Source organism: Sinocyclocheilus grahami, unplaced genomic scaffold, assembly GCF_001515645.1.
Source record: "Sinocyclocheilus grahami isolate Dianchi unplaced genomic scaffold, SAMN03320097.WGS_v1.1 scaffold1714.1, whole genome shotgun sequence".
In the NCBI taxonomy this organism is placed as follows: Eukaryota; Metazoa; Chordata; class Actinopteri; order Cypriniformes; family Cyprinidae; genus Sinocyclocheilus; species Sinocyclocheilus grahami.
In genome coordinates this window covers 126996-143915 of record NW_015506893.1, presented here as the reverse complement: position 1 = coordinate 143915, position 16920 = coordinate 126996, and the positions used below count along the sequence as shown (strand labels likewise).

At 34.5% G+C, this 16920-nt stretch overlaps 1 protein-coding gene across 1 annotated transcript in view; it reads left to right on the top strand.

The window, feature by feature from the left end:
• Positions 1-2423: 2423 nt before the first annotated feature.
• LOC107572187 (uncharacterized) overlaps positions 2424-16920 on the top strand; it is an 89687-nt gene continuing 75190 nt past the window's right edge. The window contains exons 1-3 of the mRNA XM_016258606.1: positions 2424-2472; positions 3607-3939; positions 5206-5319. Of these exons, the coding sequence (XP_016114092.1) occupies positions 2424-2472; positions 3607-3939; positions 5206-5319 (496 nt within the window). The remainder of the gene's footprint in view (positions 2473-3606; positions 3940-5205; positions 5320-16920) is intronic.

Sequence of the window (16920 nt, the reverse complement as noted above, 5' to 3'; positions counted from 1 at the left end):
CTCTAAAGGACCCCCTCACCACAGTTCACCTCTGCAGTCAAATGATTACACATTCAGGTTTTCGTCACCACCGTCAGATGTGTCAACTCCCTCAGTTCTGTCACCTCCGTCAGTTGAATATTTTGATAATATTTCATTATGATATTTTATATTTGTTGTGGAATTATTGATCACATGTGAACTGCTAACACGAGAATGTGTTTTGAAATGTTAAAAACATCTTGAATGCTGTTAAAGATAACGCTGAAATTATATTACACAGTCCAAGCTAAAAAAGCACATTTTGTTAAAAAAGAGAAAAGTTGGGAGGTTGTATCAAAGCATAGCTCAGTAGCTTAGTACATAAGATACATAAATGTAGATTAATTTGTCTGAGTACAAGGTTTTATTTTTTGAATTTTGCACCCTGTTTTGTCCCACTTCTCAAGAATGACAGTGCCTCTTTTACAAAACATGAATAAAACAGTTTATTGCTATCTACACAAGAGTTCATAAATCTATTCTTACATGAACTGCCTTAAAATGATTTATGTAAGCAAAAAGGTACAAGAAAACACACAATTAGCCTAAATTATTCAACCAGCAATTCAAAACAACACAATTTTAGCAGGACACAGTCTCGGGAAATTGAAATATTGTATCAGAAAAGCCATATGCTAAAGAAAATCTGGTAACACTTTAGAATAATGGTCCGTTGTTAACAAGTAACTATGCAGGAAGTAATAGGTAGTACTACATTAACACTTAACTTAATACTATTAACTAATAGAGAAGCAAGATTAACTAAGCAGTAAGTAGTAGCAAATTTAGGACAAAGGTAGTTCCTTATTAGATATTTGATAATTACTAAACAAATATATCCTCATTGAGAACTACTTCTGAACTATGACCAGTTAATAAAGAATAACCAATTAATTACTAATCACAACAGTAACGTCTTAAAAGTGAACAATTGGGTTCTTTCTGGAAACTAATTTATGAATTTGATATCCCCCAAATAAGTCAGCTACATTTAAAAATTGTGACTACTACTCTTACCAAAGGATGGATGTACAAACTTAAACATAGAATAATAATAAAAATGAAAATTCACTTAAAAATTTTAATAATTAAACACAATTATTGTAAAAAATAAATTAAATAAATGCAAACTGATGGTTTCAACAAATGCATAAACAATCGATTAACAACCTCTGAGCTCACAACTGGTCCATTTATAAAGGTTTAGTGTTTAAAAAACATTTTATTTTGTGTGTTATTTTTTTGTTTATTCTCTACTGAAAAAAGAGCATGCAACTGTTATCAACCTCTTTAGTGTTTTTAAGACATATACTCCTTTCTTTTTCTTCATCGTTTTCAGTAAATGAATTGTATGTAAACTACCTTAGCATTTGGTAAAGGGACTTTGAACTTTGAATGGGAACTTCATTTAGTTCTACCTGAATTTCAGAATAAAATAGTGATAGAATTTAAATTAAATTACAAACAATGTATGTTTTCCCGACTGGAGACGTTGCTGAGTTCAGTCTCAGGTTTGTTGATTTAAATAAAGCTGGAAGTACTTTGAAAGTTGGAAGTTGTACCTTGCTGTTGTTCAGTCCACCGCAATATGCCCTGTCTATAAATGGAGAAAGTTCAGCGCTGCTTCTGCTGCTCTTAATGTTAAGAAGAATCTTCAGCTCAAGTGTCAGTGAAAGGCTTTAGCCCTGAAGGAAAATGTGGTTGTTTCTAAAGACAAAAACAGCATGGAAGGACAACACAGAAAAAGCCATATTCCATAGACAGACAAAGCACATGAGTACATTATCTTTTACCTTTAACAAAAGACAATACATCTTCTGAAGTTGACCGTAAGAATAATACTTAAATGAAACAGTGTTTTTCAAATAGAAATGGTGCAGGATTCCTCCTGACCACTGTGTTGCAATGACAGGAAATGTTTGGTGGAAGTTACTGCAGCCAAAGCAGAAACAACCACTTTATAATCATTTTCTCAAACCCGACTTCTCAAAATAATGAAAACATACATTGTTTGTGTTTAATTTAAATTCTATCACTAGTCTTTGCTGAAATGTAGGTAGAAGTAAATAAGTTCCCATTCAGAGTTCCCTTCCTTTGGCCTAAACGTGCCTCTTGCAGTATTTTTTTATTTTTCATTTGGAAACCAACAATTAAGCTATAGTATTTGTTTCTAGACTAGATTATTAAATTAATCTAGTCCAAACAAGAGTGGGAGAGGTCATAAATCAATACTGTGTCATTAATATAGAGACTGTGATTTAGAAAGAAAATAAAAAGATCAGCAGAATTGAAGTACAACCCACAACAGACACGTACTAACACAGACTGCAGCAGTTTTCATCTCAGTGATTATACACTCACTACAGGACTTTTATTTCCCTTTTTCTGAACTGCTGAAGAAAATGTTTTGCTTGTTTGTTTTTTGCTGTTTGTGCTTTTGGCTTCTGGTTGGTAAGTTTGAAAAATGTGTATAGTTTCAGTTGTACCAGAATCATAAATCAACATTTATGGTCTCACATTCAGTGCGTTTTTTATTGACATCTTAAATGATGAAATCAGAATTCGTAGTGTTTTATATATCGGTTGGCTTTTTTTCTGTCTGACGGTACAAGTATCTGCAATATAAATAAAGCTTATATCCAATCAGAATTTAAGACCGGAAGGGGCTTAAATCTTATTTAAAAATGTAAAACAAAACAACTTACTTTCCTACGTTCTGAAAGCCGAATGTACCGATAATGCAGTATAACTGGCTTTACTCATATATGTCAGTTTGAGTGTTTATAATAGGACTGTAATACTGTTCATTCAGATCATCTAGAGATTCTGTACAATAAGTGTCTTACTTTGTTTGCTACTGAAATAACCGATCATTATTAATACCAGTCTGAAAGCAGATCATACTGTTGTGTTTTGATGAACACTGAAGAAGGCTGTTAGCCAAATTATTTGTATTATCTTATGCCCTGTTGTGATTTACTAGAAAGCAAAATAACTAGTTTTTTGTACTTTTAGAGTTTTAAAAAGTTGCCCCTTGAAAAAATAGTGCAATAAAACGGTGAAATTGAGAGATCTGAGTGTTTCGTTCATAGATTTTTGGGAAACAACCACAAATGGTGTTCACACATGACTGATGATTAGGATCCTGTATATCTTTGCAATGCTCCACATTAAACTTCATATACAGTATGTTGTTGTCACAATGCCCTGACCTAATGGTTAAAAGTTTTGTTTTCAGTAATTTTACTCGCCTAAAATCATCACCAGAGATGCTGATGTCCAGTTAAATGTACTCAAAACAGACCAATCTCTCTGGTGGTTTGCCATGTAATGGCTGCTGCAGCTTTATTTCACTTCTGATATTTCAGTTCAATGAGAGCCAGTGCTAAAAGTCCTTCACACACAGTCTGGTCACTTTTCTGAAAAATAAAGCTCACTTCACCGCAGTGTTCAGAGTCTCAAGAAAGTTTGTGATCATTTCAAATCTACAAGCTTAAAGATAAACCTAGATTAAACCAATGTTAATATATTCATTTTTACTTTAACAAGAACTGTAATGTGCAACTGTGAAACTCTGATCTCCAGTGTTTGCTGATCCAGATGCAGTGAAGTCAGTGTCAGTGACGGAGGGAGAATCAGTCACTCTACAGACTAATGTTACTGAACTACAGCGTACAACTCTGATAACATGGACATTTGGACATCCAGAGACTCGCATAGCTCAAATCAATAAAGAGGAGAGAAAAGTCTCCACATCTGATGGTGATGCTGTGGGATTCAGAGACAGACTGCAGCTGGATAATCAGACTGGATCTCTGACCATCACAAACACCAGAACCACAGACTCTGGAAATTATACAGTAAACATCAAAGATCCCACAAAACAGACCACATACAGATTAAAAGTTACTGTCTATGGTGAGTCACAATTGCACGTGCGCTTGTTCTGTCTATACTATTTATTAGAAGAAGAAAAAAAAATCTTAAAATGGGCTTCTTACCACTGGCTTAACTTTGATGATTTGGCATTCATAATTTAAAACAACATCTAAAACAAACTGCTTAGAAGAACAAATTCCAGAAAAGTTGGGACGTTTTGCAAAATGCCATAAAATCAAGAATATGTCATTTGTTCATTCTCTTTAACCTTCATAACCTTCAAAGTACAAAGACCAGATTTCCAATTATTTCTCCGGCCAACTTAATTGTATTTTGTAAATATAAACAAATTTTGATTTTGATAGCTGCAACACACTCCAAAAAATTGGGACAGAGGCATATTTACCACTGTGTCACATCAACTGTCCTATTAATTAAACATTTGAATAGTCTGGGAATTAAGGATGCTAATTTTTTTAAAGTTCTGCAAACAAAATTGTTCCCCAATCGTGCTTGATACAAGACTTCAGCTGCTCATCAGTCTGTGGTCATCGTCTGATTCTTCTTTTCATGATAGGTCATACATTTTCAATATTTGCAGGCCGGTCAGTCACATCCACACGTGTCTACAAAACCACATGCAGAATGAAACATGGCATTGGCTTGATTTAAATAACCATGGACAGCATGCAGCATGATGGTTTCCTATGCAATGCCATCTGAGGCCTCAAAGGTTGTCCACATTCAACTGAACTGTCTTTTCTCGCCCCTTACATACTGATTTCTCTTGATTCTCTGAATCTTTTCACAATATTATGCATAGTAGATGGTGAAATTTTTGCATTGAGAAATGTGATTTTTCTGTCAATTATGTCATGAAATTTGTCACAAAGTGATGATCCAGCTTTCCTGGCAAATACTGTTGACTGAGATGTCCCTTTTACACCCAATTACGATCCTATTAAATCTATTATTTTATATATTTTTGCAAAATACATTAAAGTTGGCCAGTCAAACATTCAAAACTTTTTTCTGTGTACTTTTGTGAATTTGATAAAGGTTAAAGAGAATTAACAAATCACTGATTCTTGATTTTACTGCATACACAAACTGGTGGTCTCTAGGCATCTTTTCATACTATGAAAAGTTCAGTGTGTTTGTTGTCTGTCCTTATAGAACAGGAATTTCACAAAATACCTAATTTATTTTTAATGAAATGTTAAATTCTGTTTAAGTTACATTTGGGCTAATAATATTTTCTGTAGCATTTTTCACAGACTCCACACTCTCCTTCACATTCTCCAGGCTCTGCATCTCAGAAAAGGCTGATCTCTGCAGCTGTTGCTGGATCTCTGTTGATTGCGGCTGCTGTCGGGATCTACTGGATCTACAGGAGACACAGAAAAACAGACCAAGAAGGCAAGTGTTACCAACTGCTGACACATCTGTAAAAGTATAAAAATAATAAAACAATAAAAAAAATAATAATGAAGTAGTTTAAAAAAAAGAAAGAAAAATAAACAATGTAATATAGAGTTTTTTGTTGTTTTTGTGTTGATTTAATGATTATTGTAGACGCCCCTAACTTCAATAGTTAATAAATAAGTTTAGATTTCAAAACAGCTACTGTATTTCATTAGAGAAATGACCAAACAGGGTAAGAAACACATGGCCATGGTCAGGTACAGATCTCTCATCCTCATAAAAACAATTGTAAAAACACTTCTAATGATACAGTCCAGCATGTTTTTGCTAAACAAGCACTGTTAAGCTGTCTCACCGGAAACTGGGGCCTACAGAAAGCCAATATGAGAAAAAAGTAGCACATTTCTGCTGATTTATGCATGAATGTGTGTGATAAAGAAAACATGAAAAATAAAACAGATATGTCACTGCTATGTTGTATAAGGAGACAGGTTACATTTTCTGCTGGATAGAATTTACAAAAACCTGAAATGAAACATAACAGCGTATGTAACACGCTGATGATAATGGCCTCTGGAATGTATATGCAATCATTTAAAAAATAAATAAAATTCATAAAAATGATTATGACGTCATGTTTTAATTTACACAGTAAACCTGATGTGCAGCACTTACATTTCCACTTTATTACATTTTAAAATATTAAATTGTTAAAGTTTGGTTTCCACAGTTTTTGATAATAAGCTAGTATTTTTACATTACATTATTTTGACATTACAATATATGTGATGCAACAAAAGAAAAGTGGTCAAACTGCCCAGCACATCTTAGCATGCTGAAGACTACCACACTGAATGTTTAATATATTAGCAAACAATATATGTTTGTAAGTGTTTTTGAACAAATCTGAGATGTGTCTCTTTCTATCTTCTATCTTTGTGTCTTTCAGGGAGTCAAACAGGAGGATGAGGTGGTGTATGCAGGCGTCCTCACGAGAAATTGATAAAATCCATAATCAATGTTAGTAAAGCACGCTAGAGCAGATTATAAAGCTGTCTTTCTGCCCAAAAATGTTTTCATATTGTTGCGATCAAAATAAGTGAAAAGACTTACTTGATGATTCTAGGCTTTGCTTTTATTAAGGTAAACGCTCATGAAAACCACAGCATGGGCTCCGAATTCAAAAAGAACACAAACACAGGATACATGGCTTAAATCACACCTGACAGAACATAACACACTTTTCAGACTTGCTTCAATATGCTTTTATTTGTACAGAAAGTATGCCAGCACATAGGACGTTACAAAGCAATACAGCGTTAGCATTCCGCTTGAAACTCATCTTTATGTATGTTAAATTGTGGGGTAAAACCAGACCCTAGGTTATATATTGTACTGACTACTCATCAATTAATATTTGGCATCTTATATTCAGTGTGACTTTTTGTCAGAATCTATTCAAAGACATCCTTTAGATTTGTGTTGTACAAGGGGTTGCAAGGTTAGATAGTGTTAGTTAGCAAGACAAACCCAGTTTTCATTAGAAGTAATGTGCAAGAATATACACAAACTACACAATCAAAAGTGTATTCAGATGTAATTTAATCAATTTATATTAAAAACAAAATTTTTCAAGCAGTTTACCAGTTAGCTCTTGGGACAAAATGGTGTGTGAAAAAAAGCCATAGACTAAAGAAAATCTCACCATGAGAGATTCAATCTTCAGATACAGACTTGTGAGGGATGACTTGCCAAGTCAAGGTGGTTTGAGGATTCAGTGACTTGCTTTGCGGCTACTAGTGTGTTCTGTGTAGTAATCTAAGGAGCCAAATCAACATTTTACATCAAATATTGCTCGGGTCCCTCGATGCAAGTATGTGGGAATTTTGCACCTGTTTTATATTCCACCAGGTGAAAATTGTGAAGTAAAATACATAAATATGCATAAAATTTAACTCAAAAATACATTTTATTATTAAGCAAAGCATCCTGAACATTAATCTAACTGCACATTTAATATACATATATATATATATAACTTAAAACATTAATAAAAACTACCAATAACATCAAAAAAAAGAAAAGAAAAATTTTATATATATATATATAGCATCTGTCACATGTCCCTGCTATCTAAACCTAAAATTTATCATGGAATATAATCATTAAAATCTTTCAGAAAAAAAAAAAAAAATATATATATATATATATATATATAAATATATATATAAAAGGTGACTCCATTTCTTTTTCATAAGAAATCCATAATATGCAGTGGTGGAAATGGCCAAGATTGACTGGGGGGACCCTAGTTCGGGACATATTTTATATTTCAAAAAACCCTAGAAACTCATAGCTCAACAGTAAACCATGAGAAAACATGCTGAAGTAGGCTATGTAAACTTGCAACTGAGCGCATTAATATTGTTATTTTAAATTTGATTATTTATAATTATTAATTATTATTAGTCTTTTTTTTGACAGTTCTGCAGCTGTTACCAGAATGGGATGAATTTTTATAATTTCTTTATTCATTTGCTTAACTATTTGTCCCATTTTTGTGTAAATAATTGAGCATTTTTTTAACTATTTAAAATGCCAAATGACATGATTATTTATTATCTATATATTGATTGTTGATTAATATAAATGATAAATTAATAGATAGGGTATAACATAAAATAGGCCTATAATCTATTAATTAATCTGGCTAATAATGCCTAAAAATATAATAATTATGTCTACTAAGCTCTGATAATGTATGAAATATATTAACAGGCTATCCAAATTTTAATAAAACAATAGGCCTATACCTTTAGAAGCATGGATGTGTTTGTCAGTTTAAAGGTATGGTTCACCCCCCAAAATGAAAATTCTGTCATAATTTACCCAGGTTTTTCTAAACCTGCATAAAGTTCTTTCTTCTGTTGAACACAAAAGAAGATACTTTGAAGAATGTGGGTAACTAAACAGCTGCTGGTCCTCAGTAACTTCCACAGTAGATAATAAATACTATCAGAGTCATTGAAGACCAACCGTTTGGTTACCCACATTCTTCAAAGTATCTTCTTTTATGCTTAACAGAAGAAAGAAATTATTACAGGTTTGTAACAACTTGTGGGTGTGTAAATTGATTTGATACGGGACACATCATTTTACCTTTAAATACGGGACGATTCCGTATTTTAAGGGACGGGTGGCAACCCTAAACTTAACACACTTGCCTGGAAGTTGTTGATGTTGTTGTTCTTCTTCTTCTTTTAGTTTTATAGCGGGTTACAATAATGACTTATCAGGTGCATACCGCCACCAACTGTAACGGGGTATGTAGCATCAATTATGTTCGATAAAACTACTTTACATGCTATTAATATTAACAAAACAAAACAAAAAAACGAAATCCTATAATATATCCCTATGTCTTTCAGATATCCCACAACAGGTTTTTGTGCATCCTCTACCTCTTCTTGTATTGTTCCCAAATTATGCACCCTAAAGCTTCCATTTTCTTCCAGACTAACTAATCTCCTCTCTTCCCTACATTTCCTACAATTTAATAGTATATGTGCTGCACTTTCTATGATTTTACATTCCAAATATTCATCTGGCACAATGTTTTATTTAGCCCTGTGTGGTCAAATCTCAGTCTGATTAAAACTGACTCCTTCTAATCACAACCATGTGCATTGGCAGATTTCTGTACACTGTAATATTTTCTTCCACTATTATCCATGTCCCATTTGACCCTATATACCCAGTGTTGGTATATATTCCTATGCCTACCCTATCGTCTTCATCTTTGGACCCATCTGTATGAATATTTGCTTCTTATGTAGGCCTACTGCCTTGCCAAGTGTCCTTTTCACTCGCTCCCCATTTTCCTTTGCTTTCATTATATTTAAATCTACCTCAGTTTTTGGAAACGGCCAAATAGGGATTTTACAGCAGGAGCAAGATTGGACACCCCTGCCCTATAAGCAATTGCCTGCTCTGCCTATAGGTAGCCCCAGCCCTGCCGTTACATGTGCTTTAAAGGTGGGGTAAGCGATTTCTAGTAGCCAATGTTGACATTTGAAATCACCTAAACAAACACGCCCCTACCCCAAAAGGTTCTCGCGCCTATTTTTATAGCTCCGCCCCACACATATGTACGCAAACCAGGCAATGATTAGTTCTGTGAAACAAAGCAAAACCAATGTTACGCCGTGTATACACCGGACGCGAGTGGCGGTCTACACTGGATGCGGCGCGGCACGACACGACAAATCCCCGACAGAAAAGTGCTGCTGTGTTCTATTTATGAGTATTGACACAAATTTCAAATGATTTTCAATGGTCGCTTTGTCGCGTCCAGTGTAGACAGACTTTAGCTTTTGCGGCGCAGACAGTGTTACTCACCTATCGAGAAGAAACAAGAAACATCCGTGTCTGATCACAGGCCTTCCGCTCCTTGAGTTCTCTCCAGCGCTGGAAAGCTAATCCGATATTTACATGGGTTCTACTTCTTGCCTTATTGCCTCAAACCTTCATTTGTTCTGCAGACGTTTTCCTCTTTTGTTTTTTTATCCGCCATCTCTATCTTTCTGTTGCTCGGCTCGCTAATGTCTGTCCTGTGCACTGAACTCTCTCTCCTCCACATCATGAGTAGACAAGCCCCTTACTGCTGATTGGCTACAAGTTTGTTTCGCTATTCGGCCCGAATCAGTTTTCTAAAGCGTTTTTTAAAAGTCGCTTACCCCACCTTTAACCTAAGGAAAGCAGATGTAAACTTTAAAATTATTTGACCACTAGAGGGAGAAATAATTTTCTCTCAGAGTAAACGACGCCTGTAATGTGCTATTTACAGGCAAGAATGACCATTTCTTCATATTAAGGATATAAAGTACACCACTTTTTAAATGTAAATTAGCATTCAAAAACCATAAATAATTACTTTTTTGACATCGGATACCACATTATCACATTTAAAGTCATAAAAACCACTACAGGCTAATAACTATATTTGGAATATTTTCCCCATTGTAAATTGTACTAAGGACCTTGATTGGAATTGCCTGACATGAATCTTATTTTGAAGCGTCAGGAAAGGTTACAATATGAAAAGAAATCTACAAATAAAGCGAAAGAAAAGGAATGCATTATTCATAAAGTGTATACATATTATTTAAATACATTTTTTTTAAATTACATATTCAAGTATTACATATTTCAATAGACAAATAACATATTAAAAATAAAATAAAACATTAAAGGTTTTAATTTCTGTCATTTTGTCTCATGTAAAATATTAAAATTGCCTGATATTTGTATTTTACATGTTTTTTTCTTGACTGTGTATTAATGTATCAGTGGTTTAAGTTCTTTGATTAGAGGCTAGAGCACAATCGTGAGAGAACAGAATCTAGCAGGGCATTGGACATTAATTTGTTTTTAGATATATATATATTTAATAATTCAAGCTGAAACTTCTCTAATAAAACAGAAACAATCAGAAATCAAATCAATAAACTCACACAATAGTAAGCAATAAATCATCACCAGTATCAGATTGTTTTACAAACCCAATTGCAAAAAAGTTGGGACACTGTACAAATTGTGAGTACGTAGGGGTAAACGAAGATTTTTCTAACGAAGGGGTATGAGAATGATCTCAGCATAAACTGGCTACAGCGGCAATGGCTGCCCAAGCAAACAAAAACAACTATAAATGTAAGCATTTTTGTCATTAATAAAGATTTTAATGAAAAGTAATCATCTGTTTTATGTTACATTTTTACGGTCATGTTATTCAAAGAAATGTTTGCAAAATAATCACTAAAGTTTGCTAACGTTAAACCATTACTGACTGCACGATAGTGCCACAACATATTTTCATGTCTGATCAGGGCGATAACCACAATAGACATTGAGGGTGAATAGTCCCCCCAATAATTAGAAATTGCTCAACTTTTTTTCTCAAATATGGCCGATTTGAGAGAGAGAGAGAGATGAAAGTTGCATGTACGCACGTCTGTGCGTCTCTCTCTACAACTAGTGAGTTTACTTCAAAAACCATAGCCGCGGAACATATTTTATCTGGGGGCGGGTCTTGATGTTGCAGGGTGGGGCCATGGGGATTTTTTGACAAAATCCTGATATTAAACAGCCCAAACTCTTATAGATTAACATACAAATGAAGACAGAGTTATATGCGAACCAATATAGATTTGTGCTTTTGTGATTTTAGTTCAAGAATTTTTTCTTTAATATTTCTATTATTTAAGGGGATTTTACTAAATATTAACATCGCTGATACGCAAAAGTTTTAGTCAGTGCACTCAGTGCATTCTCTCATCAGAAACATCAAAGTGCAGATGTACATGCGATGTAAATAAGAGATGAATTCATCATACACTGCAGACAACATCACTGATTATAGCTTTTTTAAAGCATTTGACCAGAGACTAGAGTGCAATCAAAGAGCTGTGCATATGTGATTGACGGTGGCTGTCTTGAAACGCGAGAATACATTTAATAATTAATCACAAAACAAAAAAACTAAACTATCACAAAAATTAAGTATCTTGGGGATGATCGAGGGGCACAAGGAAAATCTAAGACCCGAGGCCTTCTGTAGTGAATCGATGCGTTTTTGTAAGAAAAATATCCATATTCAAAACGTAATAATCACTTTAATGTAGCTTGGAAGCAGCTCCTGGAGGATGACTCTGCGCACGCGGTGGTTATTGTAAGTCACACCAGTATAGGTGTGTGTATTGTAGCATGTAGATGATGTGTAACTGTAGGTGTTCCAATTCTTATATTATAATATTTTCACCCCTACCCCTTGACACTCTGTTTCAAGGGACAAAGGGAAGGCGTAGAGGTAGGGGAAGGGGTAAAACATAGATTTGGGATTGGGCCTCAGGGTTGCAAATAAAAACAAAAGACTTATTGGAGGCAGTGTTGCCAACTTCTTTCAATGGAAAGTAGCTAAAGCCAGTTTGAAAAGTTGCTAAATGTCGCTAGATTACGCCATACGCTAATTAGTATATTCGTGACATCACGGATGCCTTTTATTGCCTTTTACATTTGTTTGTCTCTCTCTCACATACTGTATTTTAATATCAGCCAAATTCTCAATAAAACTGTTTTCATTTATATATTTTACTGTTTATGTTGTCAGACAACGGGATAAATATGATATAGTGATTGAAACGCGGCCCTTTAAGACTAAGTAATCAGCTCTACCTTCCAAGATCACAGAAATCCTGATTTATAATTGAGCCATCATCTGATGAAATCAATTACACATAAGATAAGACTAAACAGAGCAGACGCAGAGAGAGGTGCGTGCGCGCTGGGAAAGCAAGACCTCGCGCAGTAGTACCGGCGAGTCACAGAGACTTGCTAAGGTTTTTCCAAGAAGTCGCTAGATTTGTCGCTAGTCGCTTTTTTGGAAAAAAGTCGCTAGGGGGTCTGAAAAGTCGCCAAATCTAGCGACAAAGTCGGTAAGTTGGCAACGCTGATTAGAGGATATTTTTAAAGACTTTCACACTTAATTTAATGTGTTACTTACAGTTTCTTTGTAACAGTTTGTAAAATTACTAGGAATTTCTAAGTGGAAATTGTTTTTACACTAATTATTTTGTATTGTAGTCTGCCTGGAAATCAGTCTGTGTCAGGTGACAGATCTCTTTCTGCATTCTCATTGGCAGTCAGCATATCTCTTCACTGCTCACTTGCATAAAGTTCAACTTTCAGCTGTTGCTGGAAATCACCAGCTTTCATTTGCTTAGTCTCTGGCAGTGTGGACCCATCATGTGAATGTATCTGATCTATAACAAACACTATGTACCATCAGAAAACACAAAAACAATGATTTTCTTATTCACAGTTGCTGCTGTTTTACAGCAGTTGTTTGATGTGAACACAGAGCTGAATTCAATTAGAACATTATAAGTAGTACATAATGCAGATTTAACAGTTAAAAATACTCAAAACATTGTAACAGCTGTTACTATGCTGTTAGACCAACAGGTGTCTGTCATGTCATTGTCTCTTAACTTACATTATCTGTGCATTAAAGGGATAGTTCACCTAGATATGAAAATTGTCATCATTTACTCACCCTCGTGTTGTTCCAAACCTGCATTTCTTTCTTTCTTGTGCTGAACACAAACGAAGATATTTTGAAGAATGTAGGTAACCAAACAGTTGCTGGTCCACATTGACTCCCATAGTATTATTTTTTTTATACTGTGGAAGTCTATGGGGACCAGCATCCATTTGGTTACCTACATTCTTCAAAATACCTCCCATTATGTTCAACATAACTTCATGCAGGTTTAGAACAACAACAACAACAAAAACCTACTAGTTTAAAACAACTAGATGATGATGACAGAATTTTTATTTTGAAAGCAGATTTAAATGTTCTGGTAGGACTTTATCAAAGGTTAATAGACACCAGCGAATCGCTGATATTTAGAAATTAGATCGCATGTGTTTGAATTGAGATCAGTCTTTTTATGATTAATTGTGCAGCTCTAGAGCTTGCTGTAGGATTTTCTTTCTGTTTCACGGTAAAATTATGTGAAATATGCTGTTGAATTGTCAAAGAGAAAACTATGTTAATAAGCTAATAATAACACTGACATGCATTAGACACTCACCACTGACACTGAATGTCTTCCTAATGGTGTTGATGCTGTTGGTTACTTCATAATCTCCTTTGTCTGTGGTTTTGATGTTTGTGATGGTGAGATCTCCAGTCTGACCGTTCAGCTGCAGTCTGCCTCTGAATTTCCCATCATGAGCATCCTCATACACTGAGGAGTTATTGTTATTTCTTACTCTAGCTATGAGAATGTCTCTAAACCTCCAATCTATCACATCGTCTTTCTTTATTTCAGTAAGTTGAGGGAACAGAGTGACAGAATGTCCCTCCTTCACTGACTTTGTTTCGCTAAACACACCTGGAAAACGAATAGGAACAGTTACACAGGCAGAAAATGAAAATTTAAATCTCATGCGACTTCATTGGCTGCATCTGAAAGCTGGTAAATGCTTTTCAGAGGCTGCATACAGAGGCACCAGTGCACATTTGAACCCTATGTTTATGGTACATTCTTCATCTGATAACATTCTAAAGGCAGTACAGTTATATCTGTAATTGTCTATGATATTCCACAAACCTGCGACTGCAATTGTTTGAAGGTGGAGCTGTTAGATAAAAATGGCATCCAGAGAAGCTATTTTTGAACTTTTGACTCACTTTCTAAAAATAAATCAGCATTTTAGTAATTAAATATGTGCTTGGTTTTCAACAAATCGCTTGCTGTATATCATTAGACCCTTTTACTGCCTCAGAAGTCTGTCTGAAATCAGGTTTGTGAGGTACCTTTGTATACAAATGCTGACTGCAAAGTCATTGCCTGATAGGACAGCGAGGCAGCAGCCTTAGATTTTGGACATTTTGGATTTAATTTAAGTATACAGTAACTATATAAATTAAATAATAATAATCTGAACAGTATAAAGGTCTGGGATTCTCATTCTGTGCTCATGAATTTAAACTAGCACGGTTCCAAAAGAAATAAATATATTTCATAAAGGACTGTAACAACAGATCAACATGCAAGTTGATTAAATATACAAGCTATCTGCATCTTCCTTCCCAAAATCAAAAATAGACACCAGGATAATCACCTGTAGGAAAATTATACCAATAGTATAGATTTAAAAAACACGAAATTAATTTAACACCAACGACCAATTTCAAGAAAACTGTTTTGAATAGGCTAGTTATCTTTTAAAAAGTTGCAAATCAATATAATAACAATAAAAAACAGAAACTTCTGTCCTACATTTATACTGTTATCATATTCCATATATTTATCATTCAGCGTGAATGAGCGATTCCGGAGGAGAAACCGAAAGTGTTTAAGAAACATGAATATTACCTTCCACAATCCAGAACATAAAGAACAATGAGATGTTTTTCATATTGCTCTAGATGTAGTAAAACATGAGTTTCCGAAAAATGGAAGATGGTCAGTGAATATTATATGTAATCTGCTCCGGTGTGTTTGTAATGTAGGTGTGCCAGTCACAGAATCGAACCGATCGACGGAATCAATGACTGACTGAGAAGCAGACTGAAATAGCGAAGAGACTTTACATCGACTGAGAATGCACTGATGAATTGTCTTGATTATATCAGAGTTTAAAGAGTCTTTATCTTCTATTACCGTGAAAGTAAAAAATCGCAGAGAGTATCTGACCCGGTGTTCCGGCGAATTCAGTTCCCCTGTTCCCCCCTCACAGCGCCTGCGCAACTTCACAGTGTTGCCAAGTCCGCGGTTTTCCAGCGGTAGTTTTTAGTAGCAATTGAGCGGGGTTTTTTATATCCTGGCAACCCTGATAACTTCAGTACTGAAATCATGACTTCATGATTTCACCCCGGTTAAGCAAGTCAATTTATGGTGTTTTTGCTGTCTTTCTGCAAGCAATGTTCATTTCACCATGTTAATGAGATAATTTGTTATAAAATAAATATGTATTAATGTACATGACGTCCTGTTCAATCGCAACATAGAGTCAGATTTCCTGCTAATTCTAACTTTTGCCTGTTTTATGAAGTGTAACACCATACATTACAATGACACAGTTACATTCCTTCGTTAGGGGCATTCTTTTGTTCAGACACACATTTCCATTTGATTGTTATTGTTGTTATTGTGTGTGTATATGTGTGTTTCTGTCAAACAACTGAAGCCTTGTCGAAATAATAACAAATAAACTATATTGCACAGTGACTAGTCTCTCTTATATTATTTTAGGTAACTCAGAGTGATGCTCCTGATGTGTTTTTAAAATGTCATAATTATGTCTAACCACTTTTATCTGCAGAACACTTTACACTGAAAACACAGGGGGAACAGATCTTAAAAGATACACTAAGATACCCCTTTTTTATTTTACTAAACTACACAATTTCAAGACGTTAGTCTTTTTAATGTTAACCGTGAGTGCACAAGTTTAAACAATGGGAAATCACAATAAAAAAAAAATCAATCACTTTTTAAAAATACAATAGTACAATACAGTACAACAGAAAAGCAATTTTGTAACCATACAAACTAAAATATACAATCTTAGAAACACAAAAAACAATACAAGTGCAATTTTGAAAACCAAGCAAAAACTATTTACAAAATTTTCGTAATATACTGATTCAGATAATACACGCTGGGCAATAATATTCTTTATTCACTGGTGATAGCACCCGTCACATCCATCACAGGTAATCTGAAAGATCATACAATATGTTAAATAACCAATAATTGTCTCAAAATTAGATTAAAATAATCTGTAACAACTGCCAATTTAGCAAGGACCAAACATAAGATAATACTAGGTTTAATTTAAAAAATAAAACAAAAAGTCCCCAAACCAAGCAGGTGTTACGTCTGAATCACTTGGGTCGTTGCGATATTAATATTTATTAAGTCTACAGTATACTGTCCTGCGCATAAAAAAAAAATCCATACCTATATTTATATATAATTTTCTTGTGTTTGTATTCTTTAATAATTGCACTGTCCATGGAGT